At 37.1% G+C, this 20,409-nt stretch overlaps 1 protein-coding gene across 3 annotated transcripts in view; it reads left to right on the forward strand.

The window, feature by feature from the left end:
* The window catches only part of cfap58 (cilia and flagella associated protein 58), a 39,387-nt gene extending 22,918 nt beyond the window's left edge, over positions 1 to 16,469 (forward strand). The window contains exons 14-18 of one of the 3 annotated variants that reach the window (XM_048987201.1): positions 225 to 336; positions 599 to 703; positions 5,361 to 5,480; positions 7,517 to 7,650; positions 15,293 to 16,469. In XM_048987201.1, coding sequence (XP_048843158.1) covers positions 225 to 336; positions 599 to 703; positions 5,361 to 5,480; positions 7,517 to 7,650; positions 15,293 to 15,413 — 592 coding nt within the window. In that variant the 3' untranslated portion in view covers positions 15,414 to 16,469. Of the gene's footprint in view, positions 1 to 224; positions 337 to 598; positions 704 to 5,360; positions 5,481 to 7,516; positions 7,651 to 7,920; positions 8,041 to 8,623; positions 8,736 to 15,292 lie in introns of those variants that run through there. The other 2 variants (XM_048987202.1, XM_048987203.1) reach the window with 2 other exon arrangements.
* The last annotated feature ends 3,940 nt before the right edge of the window (positions 16,470 to 20,409 follow it).

Below are 20,409 nucleotides of genomic sequence, written 5' to 3' on the forward strand. Positions count from 1 at the left end.
GCCATTTGCTTTAATAGGCTATATTAATAACTTAAAACTTATTAATAACTTAAAATATTACTAAAATATATGATAAATGTGGTGCTGTCCTAGGCAATATATTTATACTATTTTCATGCTTGATACAGACTGACATAACATCTCCTGGCCCTCTAATGCGCCAAAAGCTCTTTATCGATACATTTTATTTATTTATTTATTTATTTATTTATTTTATGAAACAGACGAGAAGTGTACCACATGCAGAGGGAACTCCTCAAAGAGCGAACGAGATGCAGAGCTTTGGAGGAGGAACTTGAAAATCCTATGAATATACATCGCTGGAGAAAGTTGGAGGTAGAGATTGGACGGTGCCCACGTTATCTGCGGTACCTTTCCATAACTTGATATAAGAAGCACTGCAAGTTATATGTATGTAAAATGGCTCTGACTTTAGTTTTTTATTTTCCTCACATCTTTGCATTTCTTATGGTTTCAGTAAGTGTGCGTCTCTCTGGAAAGTCTTTGCTTGTCACAGCCTTAGTTAGAGAAGCCGGGGATCAGAAGCTTGCATTTCTCTCCCAGGATAATATTAACACCTTAAAATGACTTTTCTCAGGCCAGTGACCCGAACACCTATGAGCTGATCCAGAAGATTCACTCCTTACAGAAGCGTCTGATAACAAAGAGTGAAGAAGTGGTTGAAAAAGAGCTTTTATTACAGGTAAACACTGCAGTGTGAGATTAATCTGTCCCAACCTATTGGTGGTCTAAGTCCACTCACCAACTGGATCAACAGTAAACTCTTCGGGGTCAGACCACTGTGGAATCCAGGGGGTAGGGGACCTGGACAGCAGAATTTATCTTCCTTTTTGGAAGGTTCACTGTATAGACCTCGACTGTCTTTTTAACTGCATTTGCATTTAAATTCATGGAATATATGCTATTGAAAGGCTTACGGTTGGCAAAATAATCCATAACCTGACATAAAAAATGACAGCTGCTTGATATCATAGCAAAGAAAATATAGTCTTTATTGCTGACTGACAAAAATAATTCACACTTTTTAAAATGCATTCAAATGAACTAACATTTTGCCCATATATTTTGTTATTTAGACAAAATCCTGTGATATTATAATTAATATGAAGAGCAAAAATCCCCTGTATGTACTCAGATGTTATACTATAAAGTAATATAAAACAATGTGTTTGAAAATGAAATGAAATAATGAAATATGGGAATTCTGACAGGCAGTTCTGTAATGAATACAAAAACGTGTTTATATGCTTGTCTTGTTTTTTAAAATATGAGGTGGGTGTCCATTGATCAGTCTCTGTGTGTTTTATGGCTAATTTGACTATCTTTGGTTGGTGAAAAATTATGTAATTGTATATGAGAAATCTACAGTTGATATGGCTTTTTGTATCATACGTGTATTATATAAGAAAATTGTAGAAAACGTAGAAAAAAAATTGTGGAAAATAATTGTAGAAATTGTATATACTATATATGCATATGTATATGTGTGTGTATTCACACACACACACACACACACACACACACACACACTACTTTCTTTTTCATGGACCCTGTGTTGGATATAGTTGTGACCTGAATGATTATGTATTATTGTAGAATGTGTCAACAATGTGGATGGATGGAAGCAGTGTGAGTTACACTTTTATGCCTAAAGACCCAGTTCGGGAAGGTCATGGTTATATGAGTCTATTACTTACTGTATATGGGCTGCAGATATTTTAAACACTCACGTACCGATATTTAGCTTCATGGTCTGCCTTGTCAAAACCTCAGTTATTTCTGAGAATGACCGTGTAGGTGAATGTATAATTGTGTTTACTAACGCGATCCGCTAATTTCAATGATTATTCGTGTGGAGGCTCGGCTAATTGGGTCCAAGGGTTTTAAGGGAGATGACAGTATTCACAGCAGTTGGAAGTAAAAGCTGTAGCCAGTGGTCACATTTCCAGGTGACATATTTTGAGCAATCTATGAGTTTTCATTGCGGTGTTTTCCTCAAGATATTGGCATTTTCTGCACCGATAGTGTCTTAGCAGAGGTTGTTATTAAGGAGGGTAATTGTCTACCGAAGCCCACAATGGATGAGTCATTGCTGCAGTGTGAACAATGTTTTTCTCCCCACCTCGGATTAAATATCTCTGATTTGAACTACCTCAGCACATCATAATCCTGTAATGTGGGATGCGTGTTTTCGCCCCATGTAGATTAGAATGCTGAGAGAAAATGCAATTAATAGGGAAAGCAGTAAAACGGTGAGAATTTATAGCCAGCATCATTTAAATATTTCATTTAAATTGTACAGTAATTGCAGTTCAGGCGTATCCTGCTAGTATTCCACAACTATTACAGTTAATCAAAACAGGTTCATTTGAAACAATTTCTTAATCATAGTTTTGTCTGCTGGTAGTATGTGAATTTTATGTGATTTACATAATGGATATATGTCATGCAGTATTTATATTCCAAAATTTATTTTAAAGTTGATTGTACGTCTATACAGCAAGATTTATAGATTTATAAGGCTTTTATTTTATAGTTGAACGTTTGAATGTTCTTATAAAAGCCTGCAGTATTTATGTAATTATAGCCTGCATGATAAAAAGAAACTCCAGCTTAGAATTTGTTTCATTTGTAAGTTTTATATAACAGGGCTCGTGATGTCATGTGATGTTTGCAGATGCCACTACCCCCATGAGGAAAAAAATGACAGCAACCATCCCCTTTGATAATATACCACCCCCTCGTGTAATTGTCAGTCATGTAGAGGTAAATCTACCAGCTGTATCAGGGGTACTCACACTCAACTCCAGTCCAAAACACAATTTAATCGGGATCTGATCGATCTCCCTGCCCCAGCAAATTTTATCATGCCCCCTCCCCCCCCAAAGCTAGCCACCTTGAAATATTTTTACAACTCAACCACTGTATATAACACTTAAACTGCCTGCTCCAGTAAAACAGTAACATGAAAGATGCTCAGCACGTAGCTGGTTTGAACGTTTTGTTAGAGAGATAAAAATACTAAGACAATGCTCTTTGGCTGTTTTAAGGACGGGTTTTTATGGATTTAGTTACAATATGTGAAACACGTTGCAAAATAATTCATTGACTAAAAACAAGTTTGGGATCAGTTCCCAGTGGTAAATCCAATCTGACTATTATGCATCGCTTGGTCATCGGTGTCCGGATGAAAAACCTTTAGAAGTTTGCACATGGGCTTCCTGCGCATTCTTTCAAGGTGTGACAAAAGTGAGTTTTGAACTGTACTGAGCCAACAAAGCTGAAGCTGTGCGAAGCTGGTGGCAAGGGAAATAACTGTAAGTTTAAATAGATGGTTCTCGGTGTTAACAACTGGCAAGCAGCAGCATTACTTTAAGAGGTAACATATTCATTCACTGTCCCGTCTTATTGTTGCTACAAGAATGCAAGCTACTGTATAGAGTAAACAAGCTTTCAGATGGTGATAGTTCATTATAATTGATGGAGACAGCTTGAGACTTTTAGGGTGAATGTAATTGTCATTATAATTTTATGGGTGCAATTGTGGCTAGAACTGTTGCATCTCCTCTACATGTATGTGCATATATTTCCATGTTCTCCCTGTGTTGCACTGGTTTCCTACAGATACCACTGCAATCCAAAGACATGCCGTTAAACTAATTGCACATAGTTTAGCCACCTAGTTTGTGTATGTGAATCGCATCTGCGTTGTGCCCCATGCTGTCTGGGATAAGCTGCAGGCCCCTCTGTGACCCTGACCAGGATTAACGATTAGCACAAAAATGCTTTTATTAGGGTGGCTTGGTGGTGCAGTGGTTAGCACTGTTGCCTCACACCTCTGGGATCTGGGTCCAAGTCTCCGCCTGGGTTACATGTGGGCAGTTCTCCCCATGTTGTCGTGGGGTTTCTTCCAGGTATTCCAGTTTCCCCCCTAAAGACATGTTGAGGCTAACTGGAGTTACTAATTTGCCTCTAGGAGTGCATGTGTGAGTGACTGGGATGGGTTGGCCCCCTGTCTCGTGCCCATAGGCTCTGGACTCCCTGTGACCCAGAAGAAGAAGTGGTTTGGAAAATGGGCGTTTGTATTATGACTATTATGGTGTATCGGTTGCTGTTATTTCAGTGGCTGTTTGGTGTTTACATTGCCAATTCTACAGATTTATTGTAAATGTCTGAGAATCGCCAAAGTCTTTTCGTAATTGGAGTTCTTCATGTTTTTGGAGCGGAACTATTTTTGGTTAATAGGAATGTGGTATTAGTATTAAGAGCAAACCTGCTTTTTCTTGTATCGTTCGCACATTTGCAGTCCTAGAAGTGCAAAGTATATTCAGAGATGGCTGTAAGATGTCTTATGTTCAGTTGAAGTTTTGAAGCTGTACCATTTGTTTTGCCAAAAATAATGCAACAGGTAGTATAGTTATACGCAGCAAGGAAGAACGTTCACTTGGGAAGCCATTTTCCCGTCACGTTTTCTGTTGAAGTTTTTGAGTATTTCTCCACTCACTCAACCCAGTCATTCCTCAAATGATTTAAAAAAAAATATATTAATATTAACCTGATGAAAGTTATATTTTTATAAGGATGGTTTGTCATATTCTTTGTTAACATTCAAGTTACACAAAGCCAGAAGAAATTTTTTTTTTTTTTCTTCAGCATTGAAATGGTGACTTGCTTTATTCTAACATGTAAGAATCTTCACCAATCTGGTTCAAACTGGCTAGGGAATGATGGATTAAGTCACAGTATAGGTTTAAAACTCTGCCTATCCCCGATGGAGCAGTTTACCTCTTGCTGAACCTGCCAGTTGAGCACTATAGCTCTAACACTACTCTGTCATAAATCATTATATATCTCGCTGTTTCTTTCCTGCATTTATTAGCTATGTATAGAGAGCTTATGAGAATTAGTAACCTAAATACTGAACAAACATATGTGGCCACTGGAACAGAAAATTTTGCGGATTACAATTTTATGAAATTCTGTCTGCTTTTGTTACCAATATTCTATTAAATCAAGTTTAAGTATAGGGATGAGCGAGAATACGTTAAAACCTTATTGCATTTCAATGAACAAGACCTGATCAACGATGATCCCTTGCTCGATTAATGATATTCCGCAGCAAATGATGGTTGTAGGTGTTAAACTGCAGGTCCACTATGTGGCTGTGGCTTGCACATCAATAATTTTTTCTGCACCCACTTCATTAGTCACGCTTTCACGTCCTTGTTTTTCAATCTTCCTTTTCTTTTCAGTGAGAGATGGTATTTTCAATAATAGATGAAAGTAGAAGAAACGTTCACTTTGGTCACTTGTACACCGGTGTTACCTTCCCTTTGTAGGAGAAGGAGACGCTGTATGTGGAGCTGAAACACATCCTGGCCAGGCGGCCTGGTCCAGAGGCTGCAGAGCAACTTCAGATCTACCAGCAGACACTAAGGGAGAAGACCAAGCAGCTCAAGGTTCTGGCTGATTCTGTCTCGCATGCGTCTTTACTTCAGTGAATTCGGTTCAGTTATAGCAGTTAAGAATAGACGTAAGAGCCACGGCAGTTTTCTGGAGCTTTCTACCTCGAGGGCCTGCTGCCTACTGAGGGTCTCACAGGCCCATAAATCATTACTCCTTTCAGATTAGTTACAGGAGTTGAATGGGCTCCCTTAAATGAATAATTAGTCAGCCCTCTTAAATAAGAGCTCAACCCCAATCTAATGTGGCGAAGTTACTGGCATTGAGGGTTTGGGGTGGAACCCAGGCAATGAATTTTGTCCGCTTTCGAATATAATTCATATGCCATTAAAGTTGAAATCGGGGGGAAAAATTAAATAGTTATGAGTAAGGTGTACAGAGCCTGAGGTAACCTTGATATATTCAGGACAAAGAATGTTGCCCCTTTAAAATTATTTTTAATATACTGCAGAATGTGTTATTTTTTTGAATATCTGCAGCATGCAGCAAATAACATTCTGACTATGATACATAAGGATTGCTAGTGCATAGAAGTTAAATTAATTTAGTGATAATTTATTGCTGGGCTTAATTATTTGTATACCTCAGGCACGACTGGCGAGTTTAACTAAACAAAGAAACACTAAAGTAATAATGATATACAATATATATCATCTTAATCAGAAAAATGAATAGTTTCACAGAAAATGGCTTTGCTGAGTATGTAACAAAGGTCTATTCCTACTTCGTCATTAGAGATTTAAAATATTTAAATATGGACAATTTTGTGTTTTGGATGAAATTTTGTAGGTATAGCAAATCTTTTAATGCATTTCCCATTCTGCTTATATAACAGAAGGTTGTAGTTCTCAAATAACAATAAAACTGAAATTGAGTGCCTTAAGTTCCATCCCTCAATCCATCCATCCATCCATCCATCCATCCTTTTTCTATAACCACTTTTCCTATGCATGGTTGTGGGGGTCTGGAGCCTGTCTTGAAAACTTGCGGTGCAAGGCGAGGAATAACCCAGGATGGTGCACCAACCTATCACAGTTTCTTACATGATATATATCTAAAAAAAGACCTTACAATTACAAATAAAGGAGTTTCATTACAGTTCACAGTTCAGTCAGGCATAAATTAGAGTCTGTGTTGTTCACTTCGATTTAGATTAGATTTTGCTCCTATTTAATATTAATGTTCATATAAATGGTAATGATTTGAGAATTCGGTCATATGAGCATAATGCAGAAGGATTTCCAGGTTGCAAATGCTATGTTTCTTAATTTCCACGGTTCCACGTAACAGTTCTACACTCACCCTGAAAGGACACACAGCCTATTTTCTGTCCAGTGGTGTGTAAAGACTGATTTTTGAGTTCCTAAGCAAATCAGTCAACATCTTTGAAGCATTTGGCAAACCAAACAGACACACTGAAAAGTAAAACAAGTGTAAGACATATAGGTACCCTGTAAAAAAAGATACCAAGATAAAATCAAACATTACCTGTGAAATATGCTTGTGCTACATACTGGCAGTCCCCAGGCTACAAATGAGATCTAAGTCTGTCTTTAAGTCAAATTTGTTGGAAAGTTGAAAAATAATAATACTCCTAGAGCCCCCCCACCCCACCCCACCACCACCACCACCAGCACCACCACCACCAGCACCACCACCACAACCACCACAATTCAAGGGCCCTTGGCAGCCAAACGCCCTCCCTATAGGGTCAGGGGCCCTTGTAGGCAGAGGATCAAAGAATGTAGACCCTCTAAAATAGACAAACGAAAATACATTGTTGATAAGCATTGCAAATTGTTTTGGGCTAGAGGCCCCACGGGCCCCCTGCACCCCAAGGGCCCCTGGGCAGCGGCCCCGCTGGCCCAGTCCGTAATCCGTCCCTGTACATATCATGTTTGACATTGTTTTTCTCTAAAATTTAGAAGCTAGATACATTTAAATTAGCTTTGAAATGAAAAATACGTTTGGTAACTTTTGGCACAGGTATGACGGCATGAAAACCTATTGATTTTCTCTGTTAATTTTTTAGGCTTTGTCATCGGAGTTAAGCATGTACGAATCACAAACACAAGAGTACAAGTGTGAGATGGAGAGACTGGCTCACGAGCTGCAGAATGTGAAGAAGAAGTACCTCATTCAGAAACGCAAGGAACAGCAATCCAGGTGAGATTACATTAATACCTAGCAAATCAAAGTTATTATAGGGCTCTGACCAAATTTTAAGGAGCCGTAAAAGGGTTTCGCAAAATTCAGTTTGTGTATCCACATATGAACTTGACCTTCAATATCTACTATGAGTAGACTTCAGTGAGGACCTTTGGCTTGCTGAAAATGATTTCTCAAATATAAGTCTTAAGGGATCAAAAAGGCAACTTGTGAAGGAGTGAAGCCAATGAGGTGGAAAATTTGGGACTGTTTTTTTCTTTGTTTCAGGCTTGTTTGGCTTTAGTTTAATAAAGCCATTGTATGGAACATTAAACATTCATGCTCATTCTTCTGCTTGAGCTTTTCCATATAAATAGTCAAGGCTCCTCTAGAAAAAGTGCAAGAATCCTATGCAGTCCTACCAAAAATATCTCCCTTTGAGCATTTCTCTTCATTGAAGATGATGACACATCACTATTTTTTGGTAATCCCATAGCATAATTTCTTTTTTTTTTTTATCAACGGAGACATGTGTAGTAGGAGTTAGTACATATGTTTTTCCTTCAACATAATTGTTTTTCTGGTCTGTTACCCTTTTTCTGCAGTCTAATTGAAAATCTCTAGCACCCAAACATTCCACTCTCCTACTTACGAGCGTTTAGCCAAAATGATATTTTCCTTTGCACTTTCCTATGTGGAAAAAGCTGCAGGCCAACAGCTTGCCTTCTACAAACATTTTGCACCCTCTAAAAGCACAATGACTTCATTTCTGTCAAGCAATACAATATATATTATGAAGTGTGGAAAGTAATTTTGAGTCTTCTGCCAATGGCTGTATTACATAATACCATAATAAACCCATATAAAGAAAACCAAGGTTTCAGGGTGTAGATTCACCTTATCGAATGACTGCAGATTGCCTTGCTGTACTGAGGCAGTTTTTGCCATCTGGTGAAGTAATGTGAATTTTCTCTTTCCCCTGGCACTCCAGGACCCCCTGCAGTGTTTCCATTGGAAATATTTCAGGTGTCTGCCTTCTGTACCATTGTCTGTGAGCCATTGAAACACATTTTGGAAACTGCTTTAGTGGGGTGCAAGTAAGCAATACAATCATTTAGAGAAAATCAGTAAAATTCATAAAAGATCAATTAAACCTATTAGTTTAATATAAATTCACTCAAACCTGTTCTTTATTGGTTTTTTTACAATTTAATAAAGCTTGAACTCTCCTTTTTCACATTTTTTATATTTCTGTTATACACGCACTGGGATAATGTATCTGGCAGATTAATTTGTGAATTCATTTGCAGTCATAAAATATTGGGTACTAACCTCGTTCATATAAGGTGCCGATGTCATTTCATCAAAAAATACTAGATTAGAATAGAATATTTTACGTGAATTCCAAAACTGTAATAGTATGTTTGAGTGGGTCTTATACATTTTCAGTAATCATGTGGCAGTTTGTTAATATTAAATAGCTTTTTTATACTGTTTATTACTATATTGTAATATTTAATAGCAATATACAATGAACTATACAATAAAATGAATCAAGGAATAGTTCTGAATGCTTTCCTTTGTATATATTAAAATCTTTAATCTTTAATGTAGCTATTTAGGCTACAAGGTGGCAAAATATCAGCAATGTTGGCATATAATGGCCCAGTGTTATTCAGTAAGGCTAATAATTAACATTCAGAATCCATATATGAATTACACTACGATAAAAATAATACAAAATGCTACAAAATGCTGGAATTGTGTTCAGGAGAAGAAAACTGAGAAGAGAAAATTAGTTTCTGAGTAGATTTGTTTATATAGTTATCATTAATTAAAACTTTAAATGTAAAAGGAAGTCAAATATCGTAAAAAGTTTAGTGTGACTGATAACTGGCTACAATTGTAATCATATTTAAATGCAATCTACATGCAAGCCACAGTGAACAAATGCAAGCCTTAGTTGATACTGGTGCCTGAGCTTGCAGCTTTTCTTTTTGGTAAATGAATGGGCTTGTGAAGTAATTGTTTCATAGTTTCATTGTAATTGTTTCATAGTGTGTGTGTGTATATAAATATACATATATAAATATGCATATATAAAAATGTGTATATAAATATATATATATATATATATATATATATATATAAGGAGAGAGAGAGAGAGAGCTAGCAGTGTTTTTAAGGCAAAGAATCTCATCTGTACAAGTGAGAACAGATATCAAGACGGATCCTGAAGAGTCTCCAGTGAGCTTCTGTGCAAACGCCTGGCCTCCGGCAGGGTCATGTTAGTCAAGCCCTTTAGTTAAACTTCAGACAAGCTGTGAAAGTAGCACAAAGAGGCATTAGGTGCCTTTTAAAAACAGGCCACCGTATTAATCCAGCTTCCATTATCCACGGCTGCTAATTTTTATCATGATTTTGTCCCTGGCTTCAGCTCCATATCATGGAATGGATGGCCAGTAAAATGCATTTTTGATGGTTTATATCCAAAAGGTAAATCAAATGCCTTTGTGGTTTTTACCATGTATTAAACAACATGCTCAATAAATAATACTAACTGTGTAATACAAAATGAAAAAGTCAAAAGAAAATTTCATGAAATACTTGTGTCAGTTGATAACAATGTGATGGTAATTAAATGTATCAATTGGCTGCTATTATGCTCTACATCTAGGGTTTTATTTGCATAACAGTGAAAAATGCTGCATGCAGAAATAAGATCATTGTTTTTGTTGTTATGTTTTGGTAACTTAAGTAAATGTGAAAAAGCCCTTGACTAAATACTGCTTGGTTTGCTAGTTTTATATTTCAGATTAGCATATGTTAGTTGCAGGACTACTTGAAACATTCTTAATCATTAGGAAGGAAATCTTTGAAGGTTTAAAGCACCAATTACAGTAAAGTCAATCGATAATGACAGCTTTTAAATGAAGCTAAATGACTTTAATGAATTTTAAAAGGCTGCATAAATTATGCACAACTCGGATAGATAATTATCAGTGAACATCCAGTGTTTAACAGAATGTAAGTCGAGAGTCTCAGCCGTGCTGCATAAATGAAGTATACTACTGTATCTCCTTCCATACTGGCAAGGAAATTGAAAGAGTAGCAGAAAATATACCACTGAAGTTGAGACATTTTCACTGTAATTGCAGTTGCATAAAACCCACCTTCCGGTGTATCGAATGATTTATTTCCCTTTTTGCTCACTCAGTCACTGTCTGTCAGTGATTCCTATTGCATTCCTGTTTTCATTTTTTTCCCCTTGCTCTTTCCTGGTGGATGTGGTCATTGAGCATAGAGCTCATTTTATATGAAAAACATTCTATTCTTCCCGCTGCCCTGTTCACCTCCAGTGGCTCGCAGGAAAAGTTGTTGGCTTAAAAAAAAGTGTAACAGAATGACAGTCAAGTTGGAAACTATTTAAACGTTAATTTGAATCAGTTCCATTTGTGCATTTAATGATACGTGTTGTATTTTCCTGCGTATGTCCATGTATGATAAAAGTCATTACATAGATCAATACTGCAAGCATATATCATGCAAATTTAACTGGTTTAAACAGTTTCCTCAGGGATAAAACTTCTCCAATTCTGATTCTTAACCGTATGGAGCATTTTTGAAAGCCAGAAGTTCTGTTGCTGTTTTAATATAGATAATTGGATTTGATTTAAATAATCATTCAAAATAAAACTGGTCAACAGCCCATTCTTCTTCAAAGAATATTGATTTAAACTCAAAAATATTTCACAGTGAACTTAAGTGGAGAATTTATCATACAAATACAATTTTGTGTGGGCAACATCCAGAACTGTTTTACTGAGACACATAATAACAAATGTAAAATAATGCCATGTCGCCGAATTTTGGACTTCAGATTGCTGTATTTTTTATAGTATTTGTGAAAACACAAACTGGAATTTCTCACTATTATCCAACCACGCTGCAGAAGTGTCTTAAAGAAGCTTTACCTTTTCTCAGCATACAGTAGTAATTCTGCTTTAATCTGTGCTGGTTTTGTGGCCAACACCAAACCTCACGAGCTTTAATTCTATAGGTTTTAAAGGAAATGTTAACAATGGATTGACTAAGGTAACATCTGCTGTGGTGATTTTTTACAATGTAAATTATTAATTAATTTAGCAATTAATTATGCAGGTAGCGTACAAACTAGCATTCATCACACCTAGTCACATACAGTATATACAACAAAACCTATACACGGACTTAAATGGTGTGTATGTGCTATTTTAAATAATACTGTTCTCCTCATTTTTTTACCATGTTTTATACTACATGTCAGGTGCACTGATTGAATCTACCCCATTTTAGTCCCCCTGTCATACATTTAAGGTATTCCAAAGCTGTACCCGACATAAAGTGTGCTGCTTTAAATTTATTATTCATACCATTAATAAATTATTATGAAATCTGAAAATATGCATATTTATAGTGAAATCATTTTGGATCCACGTACCGTTTAATACATGGATCTTACGTCACGGTTCACCTTTCTTATTGCAGAAAATTAGGTGTGACGACAAAATCTGCAATTTAGTTTTTTTTTTTATGTTACACAGAGGCAAGTGCATTGGCCTGACTTTGATGACGGGTTTTAGGATGAACTGGAACAGAGAATTAGGGCACGGCCAAAAAAGCCCTATTAAGTTGCAGAGCTAAACTAATGTTTTAAAGGAAAAATGAAGTAGAATACCAATACTTTTCTGCCGGAAAATAGTAGAAAGCTTTCCACAGTGAGCTAAAGTGCTCATTAGCTCGAAAGACAGGCCAATATATTGTTCATTTCTGTTCATAAATATAAGTGTCCCAGGATTTTGTAAGAAAAAGTAACTCTGTTCATAGCTCATTGACTACCTATTTTGAAATTCTTTGTTTGTTTGGATTTTTTAGTGGCTGCGCACTAAAGTTTACATTTTTGCACACGTTTTTTGATGATGCACATAATATTCTACTGAAGACGGTTATAGGGGAGTTATCTCAGCAGCGAGCGGAAGTTACAAATGACGCTGACACCAGCTGTTTAAAGTACACAATAAATTACATACAAACAAGGACACGGATTACTGCAGTTTCCAGAAGTTGTAGCCCTGCTAAAAGGTTCTGATGCAAACTGAAGTTCAAGGAGTAATCAGGCACGAGTTTCGTCAGCCATGCATGATGAGTGTAACTTATTTTCCCGTTATTATGAGAAATCTGTCAGTTCAGTTTGTAAGACAAGGCTCCGAAAGGACTGGTTGCCCTGCAATATTGTTATTATTTCAGATTCTTACCCTTATGATTCGTTTTTAATGAGTTTTAGATAAATCATATTCATGATTTACGATTTACAAGTTATGTTTTTATTTATTCTTCCGTAAAGCTGCATATTTTATGCCTTAAACCATTGATGGACTCTGGTGCTGTTTCCTGAGCATAAACACCTTGTGTCTTACATTCCAGGAAACAGCTGGCCCATTTGTAAGAGCATTTTTGTCCTGCTTTGTACTCACAATGTAATTATAGCATAAAGGTTTAATATGACCTTCCATTACATATAACAAGCAGATTAAGGGGTTACCCTCAATAGGAGTTCATGTCCTTGCTTAAGCTATTGCAAATCAAGGATCCCTGCACAGCTGGAACTGGGGGTTATGAAGCAAAGTTAATTAAGTACTGTAAAGGTATGCAAAATGATGCTTCTGCAACCCATTCTAACTGTACTACATGACAGGGTTTGGGATTTTGCCTAGCTAGTCTTAACCCTGCAAACATGAGCATAGTTTTAAGAACAAAATATAATATAAGGCGCAACATATATGACACAGTATGCTTTGTAGTGTTGAGATAACACTGAATGCAGTAAACTCAGTATTTAAGAGTACATCTAGTGACAACCATTAAAGAAAGTATTAGGTACTTACAGTATTCTAAAGAATTTGCCACCTCAGTTGGCTGTTGGATTAAGGTTTTGCACATTACTATGTTTTATGACTGAATTCTGCATGTGCATTCGTGAAAATAACGCCGTTGAAATTGCAACGTGCGACTAAAAGTGTCACATAAAAAATTGTCACCATGACAGATGTAGGAAAAACTATTAACAAAAAAAAAGGCATCTGGAAATTAAGAAATGTGTCCATGTAGGAAACATCGTAAGGTTGACGGCAGAGCTTTACGAGCCTCTTGTGCACCCGCTCTGGTGTTGAGGCAGGGCTTTTTAGATGATCGATCTGTTAGTAATAATGCCTCTTTGGGTCACAAGGTATATACCATTTGTGTTCCTTGTAAGCCCTACTGCAGGGACAAATGTAAGTAATCTTGGGTCCATACGTTTTCCCATCCTCTGGTGGTAGCTATATCAGACAGGGGGAATTGTTACTTTGCTGGTAATCTCTATAACCTGTTTTAATTTCTACACTCCAGGGTATTACACATCAATGTGTGATTTCACCTAGTTGCATAGGTATATTTCACGAGTGCCAATAAAGATAAGCACCTTACTCAATAAAAATATATCAGGAGCCCAGCAGAGACATTAATTCACATCTGTCTTGAATGATGCTACATACTTTATGCTAGCTACCTTCAGAAATTTTTGTTCCTTCTCTAATTGAATATAAATTTGTGTTCCTGCTACTTGAATGAAAATGGCTGAATTTTTCTTTATCTACTGAGGACCATCAATCTATAACTCCCCCTTCTGATCTAGCTGAAACCTCCATCATCTACAATGGTGGCTAAAATATCGACATATTAACATTTAGCTGTAGTCCTGCATTGTACAAGTTTAGAAACCCCTTACTTCCTCTTATAGAAAACTATCGAGGACGGCATGCAGAACTGCAGTTTAATCTGTAGAATTTCTCCTCTCTTGGCATCTCTTTACAGTTATACTCCCACACTGGGAATAATATGACAGCCATTACCACCCTAGATGTGACGGTTCGTTGATCATCCCTGTGAATTGATGAAGCTCAGCGAACAATGTTCCAAATATTTTTGCAACACTGTGTCACTTCATGAGCAAAGCTGGGTCTCATTGTCGCACAACGAGGTGTGAATCGTACCGGCGAGAGCTGCCTGATGTGCACGGCAGGGAGCGTCTACCGTTGAGAAGACTCTTCCACTCGCCTTCTTAACTCGCCACCCATGGATAAACAAACTGCCAGCTTTATTTGAGTGGGGAATTGTAAAAGCATATCCCCCCTTTACGCCTTGTATAGTCTTGAAAATTTAATTACTGCCAGATTCCTGTATTGTCAAAAGGCATTAGCTGAAGTAGACAGTGATGCTACATGAATGGATGGGGATCAAAGCATGTTTCACTGATGTCTGGACAGAGATCCGAGAGTCAGCATATTTGAAGTCTTGTGCATAACATTACTTTATTCACATTTATTTCTTGAATTAAGTCATTATTTTGGTAATTCCCATATGTAATCAATAACCCCCTCCAAATACTAAAAAACACACCCGCACACACACCCAGCCAATTGAATATCAATGAAACATGAAAAACAGGACAGGTGCAGGTATGAAGTCCCGAACAATCAGTAATGCTACACAGGCTGTCGGAAAGTGTCGAGTTAGTTTTCCTTAACAGAGGAGCCGTTGGACATGTAACATGACCCTCTGATTGTCCTTTGTCATTCTCCAGGGAGAATGTGCGGTCTCTCGCTCATGTGGGACAGTCTGCAATTCAGCCTCAGCGGATGGAGGGCCCACGCTTCACAGGGGGAGGCTTCAACCTCAGGCAGCCTGAAAAAATTACGGCATAGATCCGATACCTTGTGCCCCATGCTGTTCCCTCAAATTAAACCCATCTCTTTCATATCTGCAAGGACAAATTGGTGTGACTAATTTTTTTTGGTTAGAATGAAACACCAATGGAATTTTAAACTTCCCAAATGATTCTGAACTCTGTACTTTCAAACCTGATTACTGATTAAATATATATTTTACTTTTGTTTTATTTTATTTTTTAACTATATTGTAAGTTTCAGGGCTCAGTCCACAAAAAGAGTAAGGGTTTCTCATTTGAGAGCGTCTGCATTCTTTTTATGGAATTTACTTTTACAAGTACATATATAGTCCTAACTCTTTGGTTTAGAAGTGAATGGTCAATGTCAGTCGACACAAATAAAGAACCAGGTTATTTGCCCCACTTAAACCTAGGTTACCTGATTAAAAAATGCTTCTGATGCAATTTTTATGTTAGAATGTGAGAAGGAAAGAGATTTTTATTGTACGATTCCTAATTTCAGTTCTCTAATACAGTATGTGCCATGCTGATATCTTGGACATTTCCACACAGCACAGTTCACAGATCTCCCTTCTTTTATTCCACTTTTTATTTATTTATACAACCACTTTGAATTTTCAGATGCATGTCACTGCTCAACCTATTTTATACCTTTGAACTACACATAGTGTTTGTGTCAAGGTCCTAACTGTACATGCAGGCCCCAAAACGTAAAATAATCCCATAGTTACAGTATTTTGTGTCGCCTTGGACTTAATAATCAAACAATGAGCAACGAAAAAAAATGTGAATTTGAATAAAATTGTCAAAAAGTCATTTTGTTTCATTTAATCATGGTAATAATAATAATAATAATAACATGCTACAGATTTTAAATATCGATACTTTTTGAACATTAGAACAGATTATGAGGATAGGAATAGTCAATATATTTTTGTCCTACTTGTATCTAAAAAGATAATTCTGTGCTATGTGTATCCTATGCATTCCTATGCTGTCTGTGTGTTCTGTCTCTTCCGAATGTTTTCTAATATGAGGAAAGTAATTAACACATTTTAATACACGCCATGTATGGTACATGTAAAAATAAACTTCGGTGTTAGGTCCAGTTTGTATAATGTGACTGATAACTCTGAACTAAAAGGACTTTTTAATAACAGAGCTTAAGTATTGCATTGACACAAACCATCGCAAAGTGTGACTTTGGCCTCTCAGATGAGATGAGATGGCTGTCAGCACATAGAAATTGCTTGGCTACCTTTAATCCAAAGATCAAGAGAGAGAAGAAAATGAGAAAATATTCTCATATATATATATATATTCTCATATATATATATATATATATATATATATATATATATATATATATGTGTGTGTGTGTGTGTGTCTGTGTCTGTGTGTCTGTGTGGGGGGGCGGGGGGGGGGGGGGTCCATTGATCACATTTGGGCACCAAAATGTCCGCAAAGTCTGGTACAACCTGAAACTTCCTTACTTTTGAAACATTTTTCAGGTCCCCATTTCGATAATCTCAATTTTACAGAAAAATCTGTAAATTCAATCAAAAAAGGAAAAAAAAATGCCAGAATCTTGTATTTTGTCTGGTAAATTTTGTTTCAGGTTAGAGCTGGGTAGGGATTAAGGATGTAGTAACTGGGATTAGGGTTTTTCCCATAGAAATCAATGGAATGTCCCCATTTAGATAGGTATGCCTACACGTGTGTGTGCAATTATACATACATACACCAATCAGCTGTAGCATTAAAATCAGTGAACACTTTGAACTGTTTTAATGTTCCTCAAACTATTCCTGAAAAACAATTTTTGCAGTGTGGCAGGGTGCATTATCCTGGTGAAGAGGCCACTGCCCTCAGGGAATAACACTGCCATGAAGGTGTGTACTTGGTCTGCATCAGTGTTTAGGTAGGTGGTACTGTACCTGTCAAAATGACATCCACATGAACGCCAGGATCCAACGATTCTTAGGAGAACATGTCCCTCCACCAGCTTGCTACAGTGGCTGTCCTGTGGCATCAGACCAGACAAGGCTAGTCATCAATCCCCATGTGCATCAATGAGCCTTGGGCGCCCATGACCCCATCGCTGGTTCACCGGTTGGCCTTCCTTGGACCACTTCTGGTAGGTACTGACCGCTGCATACCGGGAACACGAGACCTGCAGTCTTGTAGATGCTCTGATGTTCTGATGCAGTCGTCTAACCATCACAATTTGGCCCTGATCAAAGTCACTCAGATCCTTTCGCTTGCCCGTTTTTCCTGCTTTCAACACATCAGCTTCACAAACTCACTCTTCACTTGCCTGATATATAATGACACCCTTGACAGACAGACAGGCAGACAGACACAGGCCTGTACTCATATCATTGTGGGGACTCTCCATTCATATATGACATATAAGGGGCGAAACCCTAATACCAACAATAAGAACCTTAACCCCTACCCATACAGTAACAAAATTCAAGACTTCTGGCATTTTTAATTTTTTGATTGCAGTCATAGATTTTTTATAAAACTGAATTTCCCCACGTATTACAGGGACAGAAAAAATAACAGGATTTTATCACATTGTGAGGGCATCTACTAATGTATATCTGACCAGCACACACACACACACACACATGTTTGTATGTATCGACACTTTCATTTATGTTTTGAATTCTGGCATATACAATTTTCGTTTCACTACTATGTTCAACATGTATTAATGATAGTCCCTAATGAGATTTGCTCTATATTTTGTATTTCAACATTCTGACCATTTCACCAGGTGCCCAGGCAGCTGGGGCTTATGTTACAAGATAAATGCATTTGTGCATGTGTATTCAAAGCCTGTTATTCCCAGCAGGACGACGTTTTTGCCACGAGTCGATGTTCTCCTTTGTCTGACTTAACTGGAGGTTGTCCTCTACTATTTTTTCCAACAATTGATTAATTTACTACGGTAGCACCTACCTTTTCCTCTTTTGTGGTACACTGTTGTACTTCAGCAGGAAGGATACTGTACACACCGCCTTGCAGTATCTTTGCAAGTCTTGAGATTTAAACGCAATCCAATGGTTTTGGTCATGTGACAGTTACATATGACCAAATTGTCAAATTTCATAATACATGGCAAAAACCCAATAATATTAAAGTCATGTCATGGAGTGTCACCTTACATTTTTCATTCTATTTCGTTACACAAGACCATTTTGCTGTCAAATTGAAAAGAGGGAAAGATTTCAGCGAAAAAAATTTCTCAAACAAAAAGAACATAACATCTTAACATCTTAACTGACTGTTTGCATATTTTCACAGATATCCTTTGCTGAAAACATCTATCATTCAAGCACATCCACAATGAGGTATTGTAGATGGGCATGTGGTGTATGCAAGGTCAAAAATATTTACATGTAGTGATGTATTGCAAAATGTTACGGAATGCTGACACATTTTGAATGTGTTTATGCATATCTCTTCACTCTCCATTTTTCCTCTGCTCTTTCAGCTCGTATTATTATGGTGACTGACGATTTAACAAAAGAAACATCTTTTATATAGATGAAGAAGAGTAGAGCCGTGCTTTAAAATGTAATTCTAAGTGGGTCATATGGTTACCTTTGTTAACAGATGCTGTTTATCATTTCTCGCCTGCCTGTAAACAAATACTGCAAAGATGTATTTTTGTATTATTTCTTTCCTTTGCATCGGTGCCTTTTTAGAAAATCCTTAAAGAAGACATAAAACATTGATACATCGCTATAAAACAACAGTCCTACCCAGCAATTGAATGTGGAAAAAAGACTTCCTCACTTTTACTTTTGCATATCAGTTGCTGCCTCAAGTCTGAAACGTATTTCATTTGTTTGGCTGAGTAAAAACTATATATATATATACTATATATATACATACAGTGTGTATATATATATATATATATATATATATATTCAGTATATATATATATATATATATATATATATGCACACACATACGCACAGTGGTACTTCAGTATATGTTCACATCCTTGGACTTATACCAAACAGAACATATAACATATACCAAATGAATTTTGCTCATAAGAAATAAAGGGAAAATGATTAATCTGTTCCCATGAAAAAATTTCCTATTTTTATTGGCATATTATACATTGATGGGGTTGTATAAAATAATTTAAAATAATAAATACTGCTTGATACTAAAATACATAAATACAAAAAACAATTAGATAAATAAATGAAAGTTTAACCTCACTTTATCTTGCTGAAAAAACACAAACTCACGTGAAAAATCACAGAATTTTATAGCGCAGGTTGTTCACTGAATGATAGCGTCCTGGTGCTCGTGGGCAGTCGTGGCTTTTCCTCAAGAGAGGTAAAGGGTAGCACGCGGTGTCGCGGTTTCTACACATACAAACACACACTATATTTCCCAGGATATTGATTTGTGTGTAAGGTAGTATAGTGTGGTTAAATAAATTTTTCTTCACGTAATATACTTAAGTAAAATATTGGATATTATTGTTCCAATTAACACGGGACATGGACACAGGGCAGTTGATCAATTGCCAGGGAAAGATTATCCAGACCAAGGCCAGTGCTGCTGTTGTGCTTCCCCCAGGGTCACAATATGAAACGTCTTTCAGAGTTTATAACCATGTGGGAAATCAATAACTTCTGTCTGTCTGTCTACACACACACACACACACACACACACACACACACACACACACATATATACAGTATCATGCACCTTTTTGAATACAGTACCTAGGATGTATCTGGAAAGGAAAGGGTGATTGCTTGCACTGCGGCAACTACCGGGAAATAACACTGCCCTCAGTGCTGGGTAAGTTCCTTGCTAGGGTCATCCTCAACAGGATCTGTGATCACTTGTTCGCCGACCAGCGACCGGAACAGTCTGGTTTTATGCCTAAAAAGTCTACCATCGACTGCATTCTGGCACTGAGGGATCTCATTGAGTGCAAAATCGGCAGAGTTTCTTTGCAGCCTTTGTTG

The sequence above is a fragment of the Brienomyrus brachyistius genome, chromosome 20 (genome assembly GCF_023856365.1).
Source record: "Brienomyrus brachyistius isolate T26 chromosome 20, BBRACH_0.4, whole genome shotgun sequence".
Classification (NCBI taxonomy): domain Eukaryota; kingdom Metazoa; phylum Chordata; class Actinopteri; order Osteoglossiformes; family Mormyridae; genus Brienomyrus; species Brienomyrus brachyistius.